Genomic DNA, 20,366 nt, shown 5'->3' with positions numbered 1-20,366 from the left:
AGGAAATTATTTTCTAAAGACTTCCAAATGCCATTGAAACAAGTAACATATATTTCTCTCATGTAATATTCTTTCATTGTCCAAAGGCACAATCTTAGTTATATTAGCAACCCATGCTAGTTGCATCTTTAGATCTCCCATCTTTCAACATTTCTAACGGATATTGCCATCTCTGTCACATGAGAACGCTCGCATGTGCTGTGCGTTTTTGACTTGTTTTCCCGCTAACTGCATTATGCAACAAACATTAGCGTGTAGCCTACTGCTTTTTAAAGTTATCTTGGCACACCTGTATTTAGGCATTTTCTCCCTTCTCTGCAGATCCCCTCAACCTTTGTCAGGTTGGATGGGGAGTGTCGCTGCTCAGCTATTTTCAGGTCTCTCCAGAGATGTTTGATCAGGTTTAGTCTGGGCTCTGGCTGTGCCACTTAAGGACATTCAGAGACTTGTCCAGAAGCCACTCCTGCATTGTCTTGGCTGTGTGCTTAGGGGCATAGTCCTGTTGGAAGGTGACCCTTCGCCCCAGTCTGAGGTCCTGAGCGCTCTGGAGCAGGTTTTCATCAAGGATCTCTCTGTACTTTGCTCTGTTCATCTTTCCCTCGATCCTGACTAGTCTCCCAGTCTCTGCCGCTGAAAGTCATCCCCACAGCATGATGCTGTCACCACCATGCTTCACTGTAGGAATGGTGCCAGGTTTCCTCCAGATGTGACGTTTGGCATTCAAGTCAATCTTGGTTTCATTAGACCAGAAAATATTGTTTATCATGGTCTTGAGTCCCTTAGGTAACTTTTGGCATACTCCACTCTACCATAAAGGCCTGATTAGTGGAGTGCTGCAGAGATGCTTGTCTTTCTGGAAGGTTCACCCATCTCCACAGAGGAACTCTGGCACTCTGTCAGTGACCATCGCATTCTTGGTCACCTCCCTGACGAAGGCCCTTCTCCCCTGATTTGCTCAGTTTGGCTGGGTGGCTAGCTCTAGAAAGAGTTGGTTGTTCCAAACTAATTCCATTTAAGAATGATGGAGGCCACTGTGTTCTTGGACTTTCAATGCTGCAGGTAATTCTTTTGCACCTTTCCACAGATCTGTGCCTCAACACAATCCTATCTCAGAGATTTATGGACAATTCCTTCAACCTCATTCCTTGTTTTTTTTCTCTGACATGCACTGTCAGCTGTGGGACCTTTTGTATAGACAGGTGTGTGCCTTTCCACATCATGTCAAATCAATTGAATTTACCACAGGTGGACTCCAAGTTGTAGAAACTTCTCAATAATGATCAATGGAAACAGGATGCACCTGAGCTCAATTTCGAGTTTCTTTGCAAAGGGTCTGAATACTTATATAAATACTTTAATGTTTTTTTTTAAATTTCTACAAACCTGTTTTTGCTGTGTGTGTGTGTGTGTGTGTGTGGATTGAAGAAAAAAAAGTGTGTTAGGGTTTGCTGGTATCCAGATTTTCATACCTTCACACTGTGCCTGTCCCATACTGGGTATACGGTATTACTGGCGGTGCACACAAAAGGGGCTATTTATTTTCCAAACATCAAAAAATATCCCCAAAAGTATCAGTTAGCAGAATGCTAACAAATACAAAGGGATTCTGTAGCGGATGCAAGGTAAATACTAACTAGGACAGACAACCCACTTCATAAAGTTAAGCAAGTATCTCAAAATACCTATGTTTGCTGAACACACAAAACAAACATTAGATGGCATGGATCTCAGTAGTGAGTTTCATCTGAAGACTTAAGTTCCCTTGCACCGGAACACCTCACAACGCACTCCATGGGAGAGACTGGGCAGGGCTTCCTGCCTCTACAGACACTTCCGCTTTACCAACACAAGCCCCAGCCCTCAAGTCTCCACCACCAAAAACTATAATACACACAGGGCACTACTGTCTGTCTCTGTCACACACGGACACAGGGCCATCCATGAGTGCAGCTGAGACGATGCCTTAACCTGGAGACCCTCTACTCTTCATAGTGACACAGCAATACATCCATTACAAAACCAGCCCAGAGTCATACGACAATTAAATCATACACCACGCTGGTATCAAAGCAACTCCATACTAAGTGGGTATTTGAATATTTCTGGGGTCAATCAGTGTGCCTTAATGCTCACTCCGACCTAGCGGCTCAGATAAAATAAGATTAGCATGCCATCTCCTTTGTGTGACATGCCGATGACAGGCAAGTTAGCTACAGTACGTGGCTTACTGTACTGTCATACCCTCTTTGTTACAATCCCATTATTGAGGCTTTAAAGGGATAGTTTACTTCAAATTACAAAATTTACATTGGTTTCCTTAGCTCAATGAAGTTAATGATTTGCCTAAGATAATTTGGACATAAAGAGCCATGTTCCCTCTAAACTGCGTGCCTGCAGTAGCCCCGTGTCTGCCGTGCAGAAATATCAGCCCACTGAGAGAAGCACTAGATTGAACTTCACTCAACTTTCTAGAGCAGTGGTCATGTCGATCTCCAAGGCATTCCTACTCGATCGCCAAACCTTTCTATAAGATTACCATGTCGGCAGTAACATAGCAGGCATAAAAGAAAGCTACAGCAAAGTTGATACTGAGATTTCAAATTTTTTAAAACCACAACTAGAGAGACTGTCAATATAGCAAAGAACTGCTGTTTTTATAAGTAAGTTCTTACGCCGCACTGTTAACACTTTGTATTCAACACTTTTATTAACCATAAAATGCGCATTCTTCCTATTTCCACTCAGCGCTACAACAGGCACTGCATCAGTAATGAATTAGTTGGAAAGTGTATCTATAGGTGTTATCATTCATGGCTTGGGTCTTTTTTGTATCAAGGAATATTTCACTATTCTCAAAAAAAAACATAAATTTGTACGTTAGGCAGAAATAATGCGGTGCGACTCGAGTTTCGCCATCAGCTGAAAGACTGTCCATTTTTTGGTCAGTGTCAGTGGAGGAAAGGGAGAGCGGAGGGATGTTGAGAGGCGGACTCTGTCTGCTGCTCTCTCCCTCCGCTGAGACTGACCATCAAATGCAGGCACTATCAGCCCACTAATATATTTAAAATGTAAAGCTAATTATTTAAATGTATGCTCACTCAGCTAAGCCTCACAAGTAATACAACAATGGATCTATTACCGGTGTGATCATATAGCCTTCCTCAAATTTTGAGGGAACATTTTTTTGCCTGAACAGCAATGCATTGGCAGGGCATTTTATGCAAAGCTAATATACGGTGATAGTGTATTGACCTTAGGGCTAGCATGCACAACTTGGAATGAATGTAAAGTGAACTCAGATGAACAGTGGATAAGACTTGTGCTGAAACTCCTACCTACAGAATGCATACTGCAGATAAACACAACAACCTCGCCACACTCCTGTCCGAGTCGCGAAAACGAAAGAAAGAAAAAGGCCAGTGAATCTCCTTTAGTGCCAGAAATATGGGGTGACCGTTTAGTCATGGTAAACCAGCTCTGATGCTGCTGATGGTCATTAGTAGGCTACCAAACTTGTTATTTGTCTGGTACTCAGCAGTCTATTGTCCCTCTAACTCTGACATCAATGCAAATGTATTCAAATCTAATCAAACACTTCATGAGAGTCCATAAGCTCATGTTGCTCAACATTTCTGTAGGCTATGCAATTGTGGGAGAAAACAGTGATGGCCACTAATAAAGAGAGGAGGATCCCATCAGCTTTCTATAGGCTAGGCCTACTATATTTCTCAACTTTCCTAATATTAAACACATTGTTTGTATTTTCAACAGGAGTATAGCTTACCTAGCTGGCATGAAAATAAAGCACGGTGAAAGTGTCCGATTCTCTAAGTGCGTAGATTACATATTTTTTCCACCGCCCTTGTTTTACAGTTGCATGATAATGCTCTATTCTAAATCAAAACAAATTTCACACCTATATTATTTACTATATGTTATGACAAGATTAAATCAAGTATGATGGGTGACAATGTTAGCCAATCACTTGTGAATGATATATTATCACATTATGCTGATGTCCATCCTTACATAATTAGAAAGAGGAGATTATCATGATTAAAATGGTGTCCAATTTGAAAATCTAAATATACATATTGCGAGATATTTGGCAAAATAGACAGACATACCTATATTTCCCTGTAGGAAACAGTGGGATGACCTCAGAGTTCCATGGGTAATTTTTTACCAGCAGCGTGGGCAGGTCTCATTGCCAACAATAGCAAAGCAGGCATTGTGGCGTAGAATAATAGGCTGGGAATAGAATGTTCGGAAGGCGAGTTGGTGCCACGGTGCTCAATAGATCTAATAGGAGCTGGCAGGGTGAAAAATGCCAAAATTCGGCCCGTTTTTTTCCCCGTGAATACTTCAAAAATACGGTACAAAAAAACCAAGAAAATGACATTGTAGGATTTTTTATGAATCTATTTGCAAATTATGGTGGAAAATAAGTATTTGGTCACCTACAAACAAGCAAGCAAGCGTTCTGGCTCTCACAGACCTGTAACTTCTTCTTTAACCTCTTGAAACTCCCCATCCCGGATCCGGGATCGTGACTAAAGCCTCAGGCTCATTAGCATAACGCAACGTTAACGATTTCTGAAAATCGCAAATAAAATGAAAATAATGTGTCTGCTCTCAAGCTTAGCCTTTTCTTAACAACACTGTCATCTCAGATTTTCAAAATATGCTTTTGAACCATAGAAATTGACTAATTTGTGTAAGAGTATGCAAAGCTAGCTTAGCATTTTGAGTAGCATTTAGCACGCAACATTTTCACAAAAACCAGATAACCAAATAAATAAAATCATTTACCTTTGAAGAGCTTCTGATGTTTTCAATGAGGAGACTCTCAGTTACATACCAAATGCGCAGTTTTTCCTGAAAGCGTCTGTGTGTAGGAGAAATCGTTCCGTTTTGTACATCGCATCTGGCTACCGAAACGAACCGAAAATTCAGTCACCTACAACGTGAAACTTTTTCCGAATTAACTACATAATATCGACCGAAACATGGCAAACGTTGTTTGGAATCAATCCTCAAGGTGTTTTTTCACATATCTCTTCATTGATATATCGTTCATGGAAGCTTGCATTCTTCTCTAAATTCCATGGAAAAATACTTGCAGCTGACTTTTGCGCACCAATTTCGGCGCAGGACACCGGGCGGACACCTGGTAAATGTGGTCTCTTATGGTCAATCTTCCAATGATCTGCCTACAAATACGTCACAATGCTGCAGACACCTTGGGGAAACGACAGAAAGGGCAGACTTACTCCTCTCGCATTCACAGCCATATAAGGAGACAATGGAAAACAGAGCCTCAAAAATCCTGCTCATTTCCTGGATGCCGTCTCATCTTGGTTTTGCCTGAAGCTCACGTTCTAGGGCACGCACAGAAAATATCTTGGTAGTTCTGGACACGTCAGAGTGTTTTCTTTCGAAGCTATCAATTATATGCATAGTTGAGCATCTTTTTGTGACAAAATATCTTGTTTAAAACGGGAACGTTTTTCATCCAAAAATGAAATAGCGCCCCCAGAGCATCAAGAGGTTAAGAGGCTCCTCTGTCCTCCACTTGTTACCTGTATTAATAGCACCTGTTTGAACTTATCAGTATAAAAGACACCTGTCCACAACCTCAAACAGTCACACGCCAAACTCCACTATGGCCAAGACCAAAGAGCTGTCAACGGACACCAGAAACAAAATTGTAGACCTGAGCAAACGCTGGGAAGACTGAATCTGCAATAGGTAAGCAGCTTGGTTTGAAGAAATCAACTGTGGGAGCAATTATTAGGAAATGGAAGACATACAAGACCACTGATAATCTCCCTCGATCTGGGGCTCCACACAAGATCTCACCCCGTGGGGTCAAAATGATCACAAAAATCCCAGAACCACACAGGGGGACCTAGTGAATGACCTGCAGAGAGCTGGGACCAAAGTAACAAAGCCTACCATCAGCAAGGGCATTGAAGATGAAACGTGGCTGGGTCTTTCAGCATGACAATGATCCCAAACACACCGCCCGGGCAACGAAGGAGTGGCTTCGGAAGAAGCATTTCAAGGTCCTGGAGTGGCCTAGCCAGTCTCCAGATCTCAACCCATAGAAAATCTTTGGAGGGAGTTGAAAGTCTGTGTTGCCCAGCAACAGCCCCAAAACATCACTGCTCTAGAGGAGATCTGCATGGAGGAATGGGCCAAAATACCAGCCGCAGTGTGAAAACCTTGTGAAAACATTTGACCTCTGTCATTGCCAATAAAGGGTATATAACAAAGTATTGAGAAACTTTTGTTATTGACCAAATACTTATTTTCCACCATAATTTGCAATTAAATTCATTAAAAATACTAGTGTGTTTTTTCTTTTCTTATTTTGTCTGTCATAGTTGAAGTGTACCTGTGATGAAAATTACAGGCCTCATCTTTTTAAGTGGGAGAACTTGCACAATTGGTGGCTGACTAAATATTTTTTTTTGCCCCACTGTGTGTATATGTTTATTTTTATATTTATTTATATATTTATTTTATTTATTTATTTATTTATTTATTTTTATATATATATAACCTTTTTTGGCATTGTTTGCTGTTTTCTTGTCTTTTCCTTTTTCTCTCTTTAGTTCATTCTCTTGGTTGTTGTTGGTGGGGAATGGAATTAATTCTATTTTTATTTCATTCTTTCCGGGAGGGGTCTCGAATGGTTGAGGGACAGCTACAGTGCCTTGCGAAAGTATTCGGCCCCCTTGAACTTTGCGACCTTTTGCCACATTTCAGGCTTCAAACATAAAGATATAAAACTGTATTTTTTTGTGAAGAATCAACAACAAGTGGGACACAATCATGAAGTGGAACGACATTTATTGGATATTTCAAACTTTTTTAACAAATCAAAAAACGAAAAATTGGACGTGCTGTAAACTCAGCAAAAAAAGAAACATCCTCTCACTGTCAACTGCATTTATTTTCAGCAAATTTAACATGTGTAAATATTTGTATGAACATAACATTCAACAACTGAGACATAAACTGAACAAGTTCCACAGACATGTGACTAACAGAAATGGCATAATGTGTCCCTGAACAAAGGGGAGGTCAAAATCAAACGTAACCGTCAGTATCTGTGGCCACCAGCTGCATTAAGTACTTCAGTGCATCTCCTCCTCATGGACTGCACCAGATTTGCCAGTTATTGCTGTGAGATGTTAACCCACTCTTCCACCAAGGCACCTGCACATCCCGGACATTTTCTGGGGGGAATGGCCCTAACCCTCACCCTCCGATCCAACAGGTCCCAGACGTGCTCAATGGGGTTGAGATCTGGGTTCTACACTGGCCATGGAAGAACACTGACATTTCTGTCTTGTAGGAAATTGCGCATAGAACGAGCAGTATGGCTGGTGGCATTGTCATGCTGGAAGGTCATGTCAGGATGAGCCTGCAGGAAGGGTACCACATGAGGGAGGATGTCTTCCATGTAACGCACAGCATTGAGATTGCCTGCAATGACAACAAGCTCAGTCGGATGATGCTGTTACACACCGCCCCAGATCATGACGGACCCTCCACCTCCAATTTGATCCCCCTCCAGAGTACAGGCATCGGTGTAACACTCATTCCTTCGACGATTAACTTGAATCTGACCATCACCCCTGGTGAGACAAAACCGCGACTCGTCAGTGAAGACCACTTTTTGCCAGTCCTGTCTGGTCCAGAGACTGTGGGTTTGTGCCCATAGGCGACGAGGTTGTCGGTGATGTCTGGTGAAGACCTACCTTACAATAGGCCTACAAGCCCTCAGTCCAGCCTCTCTCAGCCTATTGCAGACAGGCTAAGCACCGATGGAGGGATTGTGCATTCCTGGTGTAATTCGGGCAGTTGTTGCCGTCCTGTCCCTGTCCCGCAGTTGTGAGGTTCGGATGTACCGATCCTGTGCAGGTGTTGTTACACATGGTCTGCCACTGCGAGGACGATCATCTGTCCGTCCTGTCTCCCTGTAGCGCTGTCTTATGCGACTCACAGCAATTTATTGCCCTGGCTCCATCTGCAGTCCTCATGCCTCCTTGCAGCATGCCTAAGGCACATTCACACAGATGAGCAGGGACCCTGGGCATCTTTCTTTTGGTGTTTTTCAGAGTCAGTAGAAAGGCCTCTTTTTTTTATGTCCTAAGTTTTCATAACTGACCTTAATTGCCTACCGTCTGTAAACTGTTAGTGTCTTAACCATTCCACAGGTGCATGTTCATTAATTTTAAACCCTTTACAATGAAGATCTGTGAAGTTAATTAATAAAAATCCAAATATCTTTGAAAGACAGGATCCTGAAAAAGGGACGTTTCTTTATTTTGTTGCTGGGGTTTAGTTGTTTTGTTTGGAACACAACCCTTCATTTCTGCTATCACACAATTGCTGTTGTTTCGCAATCCATAAACAGTCCATTATATAATCGCAATCTGGATCAGGTGGGCATGATTTTACTTTCTACACAAGTTATTTTTCAGTTTCGTCCTAAATACAGATTGTGGTGGGTGGAAAAAAGTGATATTTTTTGGTGCCATTTAGGCGAAATTGCCAACATGACTAGCTAAGTTTATGAAATTCGATCTTAGAGTGAGGGTTTCATAAGGAAATTTAAAGAAACAGATTGTAATTTTGACATAGGTGCATGTGCCACTATGACATTTCTTCACAATATACAAAAAGGCTAATTTGGTTCATAACAACCCAGGGTATGATGACCTTTAATTTTGTAACTGTACATCAAACATAGTGATCATAAACGTTGATGCTGTATATGACATGAGTTTTATGATATGGAATTGTGAAGTGCACATTTGGACTCATGGGTGTTTGGCTTGCTTATATGACATCAAAGCGCCTCAACATCTCATATTTCAAAATACATTGAGTCCTCTTCATTTACAGCATTTCCCTGACTCGGAAAACAACACATTTGCTGAAGTTGCCCAATTACCGGGAGGGATTGGGGTAATTCTTGTTGCGCATGGTGCTCAAGTTTAGAACGGCTGTCAGTCAAAATCCTTAGAGCACTGTGAATCGTAGAGACCGAGCTCTGGCTTCATGTACAGGATGTTACTCTACAGCCACTACGTTCCAATGTAGGTGCCATTTTCAACACGTATACAGGTACGAGTGTAAAAGGTTAGCGCTCAAAAGTATCATCAACATATCAGGGTGCTTACCTAATTAGAGCCTAGAACAACGTAATTCAAGTAGCGAATATTCTTCCCACTTTGTGCCCTCACATAGCTACGTTGGGAAGACTCAATCGGGGCAGTCTGGGTAGATATGTATTTATTTGTTTTCTGTAAGCAGGAAGTTGTCCCACTGCGTATGATGATGTCATGTAATATAGTTCATTTAGTTTATTAAATCAAATCAGTTGTATTTGTCACATGCGCCAAATACAGCAGCTGTAGTGCAACGCTGACTTACAAGCCCTTAACCAACAATGCAGTTTTAAGAAAAATAAGTTAAAGTATTTACTAAAATAAACTGAAGTAAACAAAAATAGAAAAATAACAAATTATTAGAGCCCCAATAAAATAACAGGAGCAATGCTATATACAGGGGCTACCTGTACAGCAACCAATATAAACCTTTGTGATTCTCACTTTTATTCATCCCCTGAAAAATAATGAATGAATCAAACTGAATAAACTCTCTTTCTCTGCTCCCTTTTCTTTCCAGTGTTTCGGTTCTGATCTTCAACACCACCTCGCACTGCTTTGTCTTGGTCAAGCAGTTCCGCCCAGGTAATACCCCTTTTTGCTCTAATCATCTTTCATCCACAAGGACAGTTTTTTTTTTCTTGTAAGGACTGTAAATTCACATCCCTTTCCATATATTTTTATTAGACAGTGAAGAGGGACAGGAAAGTGCAGGAAAGTAAGGCAGAGAAAGTGTGTTAGAAGGGCGTGGGTCTGATTCGAACCCACCACAACCTTGCTTTATCCCTGTGGGGAAACCCTGCTATTGTCACATTCTAAGCTTCTTACCCAACACCTGTGTATTATGCTGAACTCCCACTTGAGCGTGTCAAGTGCAACAATATGCCCCCTGCCACGTGGCCTGGGATCTGTCTGGCACTGTCGAGGCTTGTCTACTACTGTGAAAAATGCTGATGGACTCTCTCCACCCGGCTGGTGCACCGCCCCATCAAGGCTTTAAAAGCCATTAGTCATCCCGTGGCACGCGGCCCTTTTCCATTGCATCAGCTAACGCCTACCTTCATCTCCCGCCACCCCTGTGGTATTCACCAGGGTTGGGGTCGATTTCTTTGTGAATTTAAATGGAATTGTAATGGAATTTAACCCAACCCTGGTGTGGACCGATGAGGGGGGAAAACAGGCGCTTAATTATATATTATTTTCGTCTGCTTGTGGTAGGCTGTGGGGCATTCGCCATATTATGTAGAAGGATTGGGTGCTTACATGTATCCCATCCTCTTAGATCTGCAAACCCTGAATAATTTGTGTCAAAGGGTAGGGGATAGGGACCAAAATGGAATGGGGCCCATATCTCACCCGCTTAACTGATTCTAGGGAAGGTTGCTAAAGCCATGGAGGTCCCATCAGTAATGTCTTTGGTGCAGGTTACAATGGGGTGAGGTGCAGATGCAGATCTCATCCATCTTCCATTTGATGTATCATACGCGGCGCAGTGCACACACACACATGGAGGTCACTCTGACAGCGCTCCAGAGTTCCTCTGTGGAGATGGGAGTAACTTCCAGTAGGACAACCATCTCTGCAGCCACTCCACCAATCAGGCCTTTATGGTAGATTGGCCAGACAGAAGCCACTTCTCAATAAAATGCACATGACAAACCACTTACTTTGCCAAAAGGCACCTAAAGGACTCTGATAATGAGAAACAAGATTATCCTGCCTGGAGGAAACTAGGCACCTCTCATCTGGCCAATACCATCCCTACGGTGAAGCATGGTGGTGACACCATCATGCTGGGGGATGTTTTTCAGCAGCAGGGACTTGGAGACTAGTCAGGATCAAGGAAAGATGAACAGAGCAAAGTAAAAAGAGATCCTTGATGAACCTGCTAAGGACCTCCGACTGGGGCGAAGGTTCACCTTCCAACAGGACAACAACCCTAAGCACACAGACAAACAGACAAGACAACGCAGGATTGGCTTCGGGACAAGACAATGCAGGATTGGCTTCGGGACAAGTCTCTGCATGTCCTTGAGTGGCCAGCCAGAGCCCAGACTTAAATCCGTTCGAACATCTCTGGAGAGATCTGAAAATAGCTGTGCAGCGACACTCCCCATCCAACCTGACAGAGCTTGAGAGGATCTTCTGAGAAGAATGGGAGAAACTCCCCAAATGTAGGTGTGCCAAGCTTGTAGCTTCGTACCCAAGAAGAGTCGAGACTGTAATCGTGCTTCAATAAAGTACTGAGTAAAGAGTATGAATACTTATGTAAATGTGCTATTTTAGTTATTTTATACATTTGCAGAAATTTCTAAAAATCAGTTTTTCCTTTGTCTTTATGGGGTATTGTGTGTAAATTGATGACAAAAAAAACGACATTTAATCAATTTTAAGGCTGTAATGTAAAAAGAAGTGATGGGTTCTGAATGCTTTCCGAATGCACTGTATGTATAGATTGCATTTTAATACTGCTACAGTGCAGTATTCTTGATTTTTATTTTTCACATTTGAATTGCTTGACATTTGACTGCATTGTTCGGAGCTTGCAACGTAAGCATTTCGCTGCACTGTCATAACACCTGCTAAACTGTGTACGCGATCAGTGGACTTTGATTTTATTTTATCTTCCAGTTTAATTTCATACAAACACACCTCGTGTCTGCACTCTATGAAAAAAAAGCATTGGATGCATTTGTTTACTCCAGCTCACCTCCAAACACAATGCTTCCTTGTGTAATAGTGCGCAAAATGACCCCGTTACTATGCGAGGCAGGGAACGTCCTTTGTTCGCCGCTAAGGCGCTGGGGACAGTGCGCTCCACAGAATGGAAGGAAGGCCTCGCATTGAATGTCTGTGTCCCAAATGACAACCTATTGTGCACTACTTAGGGCTCTGGTCAAAGTAGTGCACTATGAAGGGAATAGGGTGACATTTGGGATGTATTCAGTTACTTTTTTCCCATTGCTTGAGGAACAATGTGTCTAAAAAGGTCAGCCTTTGTTTGAAGGCCATTGTGAGGCGACAAAATCACTCACATGCGTTTTTGTCCGAAAGCTGATTTGTTTGAATAAAGTAAATGTGTCACCCTATTTTTATCACACTCTTATTACGTTTTATTCCTTCCACCAGTAAAGTTTTTTTTTAATGAGTTTAGGGGCTATGCTTTTCATGATTTTATAGGGGTATGATTTTACTAGACATGCAGTTCACAGAAACAAAGTTTCAGACAATTATTATATCTCAATTGTGGCCTATTTGAAGGATTAAAACTTAGACTTTGATATGAACTGCGTACTATCACACTCAATTGTCGAGAAGCGAAAGGAACGATAAATCGCTGAGAAAAAGGTATATAGGCCTCCGAGTCTGTCACTATACTGTAATATCTATTGCTATCTAGCTCAACCCCTCTCACTCTCTCCACCCACTCTCCCTCTCTCCTCCTGCAGCTGTGTACATGTGCGAGTGGGAGAGGACCAAGCCCAAGGCACCTGACGCTAGCGAGCAGGTGGCGGAGGAGAAAGAGGGGGCTGCGGTTGGGGGCGGGGAGACGCCCCCAGGCTCAGTGGGGATGACCTACGAGCTTTGCGCTGGCCTGGTGGACAAGGCTGACCTGTCGCTGGAAGAGATCGCCAGGCAGGAGGTACTGGAGGAGTGTGGCTACGACGTGCCAGTCACCAAGCTGCGGAGGATCACCTCATACAGGTGTGTGTGTACCTATGGCTTCGAGGTGAATTTTCCCTAGTTACAGGTCTAGGATCAGCTTCCACTCCCCTAATCTTAAACTTAAAAACTTCTTAGGGATCAAATCCCGTTAACGGGATCGATTTGACAACATTCGGTGAAATGGCAGAGCGCCAAATTCAAATTAAATTATTAGAAATATTTCACTTTCATACAATCACAAGTGCAATACACCAAATTAAAACATGACTACAAAATATCTAAGTTACCTGTAATCGTTGTCCAAACATTTCAAACAACTTTCCTAATACAACTTTAGGTATTTTTTTAACGTAAATAATCTATCAAATTTAAGACGGGATAAACTGCATTCGATAGTGGATAAAAAACAAAATAGAGCGAGCTTTCAGGTCGCGCACCCCAACCACAATAGTACACTAGACTCGACCCTCGTTCTGAACAGCCCTACTTCTTCATTACACAAAGGAAAAAGATCAACCAATTTCTAATGACTGTTGACATCCAGTGAAAGCGATAGGAACTGCAAGCAAGTCACTTGGGTTTTCTATGTGGATCTAGATTTCTATTGAAAAGACTGTCACTTCAAAAAACATGTCCAGGATGGTTTGTCCTCGGGGCATCGCCTGCCAAATAAGTTTTGTTATACTTAGACATCATTCAGTGTTTCTATCCAAATCTACTAATAATATGCATATCCTAGCTTCTGGCCCTGAGTAGCAGGCATTTTACTTGGGGCACGCTTTTCATCCGGAGGTGAAAATACCACCCCCTAGCCTAGAGAGGTTAACCGTTAGTGAGGAAAATGCAAAACTGAGCCAAGATCAGCGTCTAGGGCCGTGTTCATCCTACACGGCTCAATACACCCATTGCTTCATACAGGCGCATACAAGCACACACATATGCATACGAGCATGCACATATATACATGCAACATACAGTTATACGGCTATGCGACATACAGTTGAAGTCAGAAGTTTACATACACTTAGGTTGGTGTCATTTTAAATCTGGTTTTTCAACCACTCCACACGTTTCTTGTTAACAAACTATAGTTTTGGCAAGTCGGTTAGGACATCTACTTTGTGCATGTGTGGCAAAGAAGGGGGTCGAGTGGTAAATGGCAGATATGTGAGAGCAGAACTAATAAACGGGCTCTGCCCGATCATTAAAATGGCCACCCCTGTCAGAACTACAGATCACAACATGGCCGACCACCAAAACTACAAGTCCCAGAAGCAAGGGGAACCCTCAGAAGGTGGAGCCAACCCACAGATAAAGGGTCAAGAAAAACCAGGAAGAGGAGAAGAGTGCTGGAAGGATCTATGAACAATAGAGAAAGAGACAATAGAGATTGGCTGGATTTACCGTGTATGAGCTGGACTGTTTTGGACTTACCTGTTGGCGTTTGGACCTGGACCTACCGAGAACCCGATTCGTGTACCGAACCCTGCTATCCTTGACCTCGCCTACGGCCTGGGTGGACCAGGACGGAGAAACAAACACACAGGTACTGTCCTGTTCGAAAGAACTCTCATTCTTGGGTGATTTGGTGACAGTTTACCACTTAGTTTGTGACAAACGCTCCTAACCTTGAAGAGGTTTGCCACACATGACACAAGTAATTTTCCCAACAATTGTTTAAAGATTATTTCACTTATAATTCACTGTATCACAATTCCTGTGGGTCAGAAGTTTACAACACACTAAGTTGACTGCCTTTAAACAGCTTGGAAAATTCCAGAAATTTATGTCATGGCTTTAGAAATTTGATAGGCTAATTGACATCATTTGAGTCAATTGGAGGTGTATCTATGGATGTATTTCAAGGCCTGCCTTCAAACTCAGTGCCTCTTTGCTTGACATCATGGGAAAATCAAAAGAAATCAGCCAAGACCTCCGACAAAAATTGTAGACCTCCACAAGTCTGGTTCATCCTTGGGAGCAATTTCCAAATGCCTGAAGGTACCACATTCATCTGTACAAACAATAGTACGCATGTATAAACACCATGGTACCACGTAGCCGTCATACTGCCCAGGAAGGAGATGCGTTCTGTCTCCTAGAGATGAACGTACTTTTGTACGAAAAAGCGAAAATCAATCCCAGAACAACTGCAAAGGACCTTGTGAAGATGCTGGAGGAAACAGGTACATAAGTATCTATATCCACAGTAAAATGAGTCCTATATCGACATAACCTGAAAGGCCGCTCAGCAAGGAAGAAACCACTGCTCCAAAACCGCCGTAAAAAAGCCAGACTCCGGTTACAACTGCACATGGGGACAAAGATCGTACTTTTTGGAGAAATGTTCTCTGGTCTGATGAAACAAAAATAGAACTGTTTGGCCATAATGACCATCGTTATGATTGGAGGAAAAAGAGGCACGCTTACAAGCCAAAGAACACCATCCCAACCGTGAAGCATGGGCGTGGCAGCATCATGTTGTGGGGGTGCTTTGCTGCAGGAGGGACTGGTGCACTTCACAAAATAGATGGCATCATAAGTAAGGCCAAAATTCACCCAACTTATTATGGGAAGCTACAAATGTTTAATTTTGTTATAATAAGGTTGGTTACAACTGGAGAATTGGTGTGGAAATCTGTTGCAGCTCACTCAAGTCGACTACAAAACCCGCAATGCTCTCTATGGGCTGGCTGGCTAGCTAACTAGCTAGCTAGCTAGATAAGGAGCTAGAAAACGTAGCTACACACTAATGCCAAAGTCAATATCATCATGTAAAGTAGCTAGTTAGTTGTACAACCACCTAAACAAACTGCACTATCAATTTAGGAGTCTACAATCTCGCCATGTTTAACCTGCAGATTGTGTACTTCACAGAGTTGAGTCTTACATTTGCAACAGCACCATGCATTTTACACCCTGGACTGAAGACAGACAAATAGGAGAAATGTGGTAGACCCTCTGTTAAATTTTGCGAGGTAGAAATATTGCAAAAATATGATCAATGGTTCATTCAAGAGCCGACAACCTCCTGCGTTATGACATTGGCCAGAAATCTGACATACAGTATGATCGTAGTTTTCACAATCTAAAAGTCATCTTCCTATTAACTTCCAGTATAGTGAGAGTGGCTTCATCACAATGCTTTGTCAGACCGGTTGTAGTTCTGCCTGCGTGAACGGCAAGAGCTCAGATAAACATGAATTGACCCTGGAATCTATAGAACATCTCTGAGATGCCCAAAAATTATATAACATTAAAAATCTTTATTTTACGTGAGCGAAGGCACCCCTTCTGATATGACCAAAGGATCCTCAGTAACCCTTTACATACGTGCGAATTGGCCTATGAAAAATGCAGACGCATGGTAGCAATTGAAAAGGAACAGTTTGGTAATGGAAAAGTTATTAGACCAAAGTTGAGGACACTGCTGTTCACCTGACTTAAGACTGAATCCATTGCACTTTAGATCTTATGTGCAATTTATACTCTGTACCTTTTCCCTCTATTTGTTGATAACGAAATCTGAAAATACTCTTGATACATTCAGTAACATGATAAGAATATTCCTGAAAAATGCGTAGTAGATGCAACATAAGACCAATAACTAACTGATGCCTCCAATTGGCAACACACCTCTCCAAAGTGTGCACAGTTCCTTTTATGATTTCAACTGTAAGATACTTTTTTGAGCATTCCTAACTGTGCTGTTGAGGGACTAGAGCAAGCACTTGTAGTTGTTTTGTTTGAAACACAACCCTCTATCCCCGCCATCACACCATTACTGTCAGGTGCCCATAATTTGGAAGCTTGTTCTTTTGCCAACATGACTAGCTCAGTTATAAAATGCCATCATAGTGTTTGGCTTTCACGGGGCAATTCAGAGAAACAATTGTAATTTTGGTGCGCGAAGAAAGGAGTCATGCATGCATTCAGGTGTTCCGTGGCAAATTTTCTTCACAATAGAAGAACATTTGTGAAAATATGTGACTAACCGAGAAACTCAATCTTGGGTAAGGGCGCATTCACACTGGCGACACAGTCGCATGCAGAGCTGGCGGAGGAGTATGTGCTATGTGTAATTTGATGCGGAGTTTGATGTGCGTTTAGCGCAATCTCATGCAAGCAAGACCCTACCCCTTCACCATTCCAACACATCTTCCCATTTAAGTACATTGAGTTGGCGCTGTCATTTTACCCTGCATTGCTCGTTGTGAGGTGCATAAATTTGGGCACCCCAATAGAAAAATCACATCAATATTTAGTAGAGCCTCCTTTTGCTAAAATAACAGACTCTAGACACTTCCCATAGCCTCTGAGTGTCTGGATTCTGGATGAAGGTATTTTGGACCATTCCTCCGTACAAAACATCTCCAGTTCAGTTAGGTTTGATGGTTGCCGAGCATGGACAGCCCGCTTCAAGTCATCCCACAGATTCTCAATGATATTCAGGTCTGGGGACTGGGATGGCCATTCCAGAACATTGTACTTGTTCCTCTGCATAAATGCCCGGGTAGACTTTGAGCAGTGTTTTGGGTCGTTGTCTTGTTGAAATATTCAGCCCTGGCGTAACTTTGACCCATTCTTCAACATTATTCCCAAGAATCTGCTGATATTGAGTGGAATCCATGCAACCCTCAACTTGAACAAGATTCCCAGTAACAGCACTGGCCACACAGCCCCACAGCATGATGGAACCCCCACCAAATTTGACTGTGGGTAGCAAGTGTTTTTCTTGGATCGCTGTTTTTCTTGGATCGCTTCTTTTGCCACCATGCATAACGTCCATTGTTATGACCAAATAACTCAGTCTTTGTTTCATCAGTCCACAGCACCTTATTCCAAAATGAAGCAGGCTTGTCCAAATGTGCGTTTGCATACCTCAAGTGACTCTGTTTGTGGTGTGTGTGCAGAAAAGGCTTCTTCCGCATCACTCTCCCATACAGCTTCTCCTTGTGCAAAGTGCGCTGAATTGCTGAACAATGCACAGTGACACCATTTGCAGCAAGATGATGTTGTATGTCTTTGGAGGTGGTTTGTGGACTGTTTTTGGACCGTTCTCACCATCCTTCGCCTTTGCCTCTCCGATATTTTACTTGGCCTGCCACTTCTGGCCTTAACAAGAACTGTGCCTGTGGTCTTCCATTTCCTCATTATGTTCCTCACAGTGGACACTGATAGCTTAAATCTCAGCGATAGCTTTTTGTAGCCTTCCTCTAAACCATAATGTTGAACAATTTTTGTTTTCAGGTCATTTGAGAGTTGTTGAGGCCCCCATGTTGCCACTTTTCAGAGGAGATTCAAAGAGAATAACAACTTGCAATTGGCCACCTTAAATACTTTTTCTCATGATTGGATGCACTTGTCTATGAAGTCCAAGGCTTAATGAGCTCACCAATTAATCAGTGCTAAGTAGTTACAGGTATTCAAATCAACAGAATGATGAGGGTGCCCACATGTTTGCATAGCCTATTTTTCACATCTGATGTAATTTCATTTCAACTTAATATTGCTACACTAAAAATCTTTGTCTGGACAATACCCCAGTACTCAGCTTTTATTAGAAAATGAATGGCATGCCACTGATTTTCTGTGACGAGTAAATTATTATGTAGCCTCAGAGGGGTGCCCAAACTTTCTCATACGAATGTATTTGCATGAGCATTTGCTTGCATTTCCCTGTCCACCCACGAACCTACGGCAACAACTTGCTGAAGTCGTATCTGCATCTGTAACATAGCTATTCTGCGTCAATGACAATGGTGTTCGTTTACACTTTTATCTCCTTCCACTTCGCCGTTGTTTATCGCGGTACAAGTGTTGACTTGCTCTATGTTGACTCATTTAAAGGAGCAGTCCAGTGAAATGTGATTTTCCTGTTTTTGTATGATATTTCCACACTGAGGCTGAAATGAACAATGAAATTGTGAAAATTATGAGAATACCCTTTTAGTGTAAGCTTTAATTGTAGTTTTTTTGCCTGAAATTTCAGCCCCTTCAGGTGGGATGGAGTTTTTGGCCCACAGCATGACAACACAATCTGATCTGATTATTCTGAGCAATGACCAGTCATCTTTTATTTGCATATGTGTCCTCTTACTTTGGAAGGGTACACATGGTACTCTCTAGAGCAGGGGTGTTCAATTCCAGTCCTCGAGAGCCTGATGTCACAGTTTTGCCCCCAGGTAATACACCTGACTCCAATAATCACCTAATCATGATCTTCAATGCAATTTGATTAATCAGCTGTATTTGCTAGGGATGGAGTAAGTGTGACACCAATCAGGCCCTCTGAGTTTCTCAGTCCTGCTCTAGACCAGGGTTATTCAACTCTTACCCTACGAGGTCTGGAGCATGCTGGTTTTTTAATTCTACCTGATAATTAATTGCACCCACCCAGTGTACCCTGTGGAACTGGCTTCATGGTCCCGAGTTGAGTTTGAGGGGTCTAGATGATCCTGTCTGCCAATCAGGGCTGTGTATGTAAGTGTATAAAAATTTGTATCAACACGGCCAAATCAAATTCTATTTGTCACATGCGCCGAATACAACGAGTGTAGACCTTACAGTGAAATGCTTACTTACAAGCCCTTAACGAACAATGCAGTTTAAGAAAAATATCAACAAAAAAGTAACAAGTAACGATCAGACTGAGCATTTTAATGGCAAAAGGAGGCTCAGGGAAAAATGATAACTATATTTGGAGTTATTTTCATTAAAACATTAGCACCAACCTTAACCAGCTATTTGACCTTAACTGCATGTTTGAGCCATCACCAGCTTGTTCATAAAGTGATATAAAGCTTAGTTTATAAAAAACAATCCACTCAGTTGTATTGTTTGTATGGTAGTGTTGTAGTTTAATTTATTCATGTCGGTAAGAATAACAGGAAAAGGAGATTTGTATCCAGGGCCTTTTGGAGTACCAACTATCCATCCATCAAACAATGACAAATGACAGTCTGTTCTCTGACACTGTAGAACACTGCAGCGGAAAAAATACATAACCGCACCTCCCCCCTCCCTACCTATGTTCCCTCCACCTCTAGAGTGAAGACTTCCGTTCTTCTAACATGCCTTTTGATTTGACCCCACCAGCACCACCACTTGTTGTGGTGTGTTTATCGGCATTGTTATGTGTAGGTTTCTTCCCGTCTTATTAGATGGGTATCGTCTTAACCCCCATGGCTAACCCCATGGCCCCCTATGAGGGAGTGCCATGACAAAAGTACTTAGCTTGAAACACTGTGCTCTGGGTGCTTCCGTGGTGACAGGCGCCTACAGGCCCCAGCCCCTTTGGGTTCACGACTGGCTAACAATGGATGTTTGAATTCTTCCATAGTGGCAAAACAAGAGCCAGACAAACGAATGGTGTCTGTGTGTGACGTCTCAGCTGTAAGCTGGGACAATTGATTCCAGAGTAGTAAAATTAACATTGTAACACTTCTTTTTGTAACACTGCTTTTAGTAAATATTTTACACATTTTATTTTATTCCAAGGATGTGATTTTT

At 42.2% G+C, this 20,366-nt stretch overlaps 1 protein-coding gene across 1 annotated transcript in view; it reads left to right on the top strand.

Annotated features, from left to right (window-relative positions):
* nudt14 (nudix (nucleoside diphosphate linked moiety X)-type motif 14) overlaps positions 1-20,366 on the top strand; it is an 86,331-nt gene that overhangs the window by 58,132 nt on the left and 7,833 nt on the right. The window contains exons 3-4 of the mRNA XM_064925054.1: positions 9,709-9,773; positions 12,638-12,893. Of these exons, the coding sequence (XP_064781126.1) occupies positions 9,709-9,773; positions 12,638-12,893 (321 nt within the window). The remainder of the gene's footprint in view (positions 1-9,708; positions 9,774-12,637; positions 12,894-20,366) is intronic.

Source organism: Oncorhynchus masou, chromosome 19, assembly GCF_036934945.1.
Source record: "Oncorhynchus masou masou isolate Uvic2021 chromosome 19, UVic_Omas_1.1, whole genome shotgun sequence".
Classification (NCBI taxonomy): Eukaryota; Metazoa; Chordata; class Actinopteri; order Salmoniformes; family Salmonidae; genus Oncorhynchus; species Oncorhynchus masou.
The sequence above is the reverse complement of the archived record's forward strand: the minus strand, read 5'-3'. Positions and strand labels throughout refer to the sequence as shown.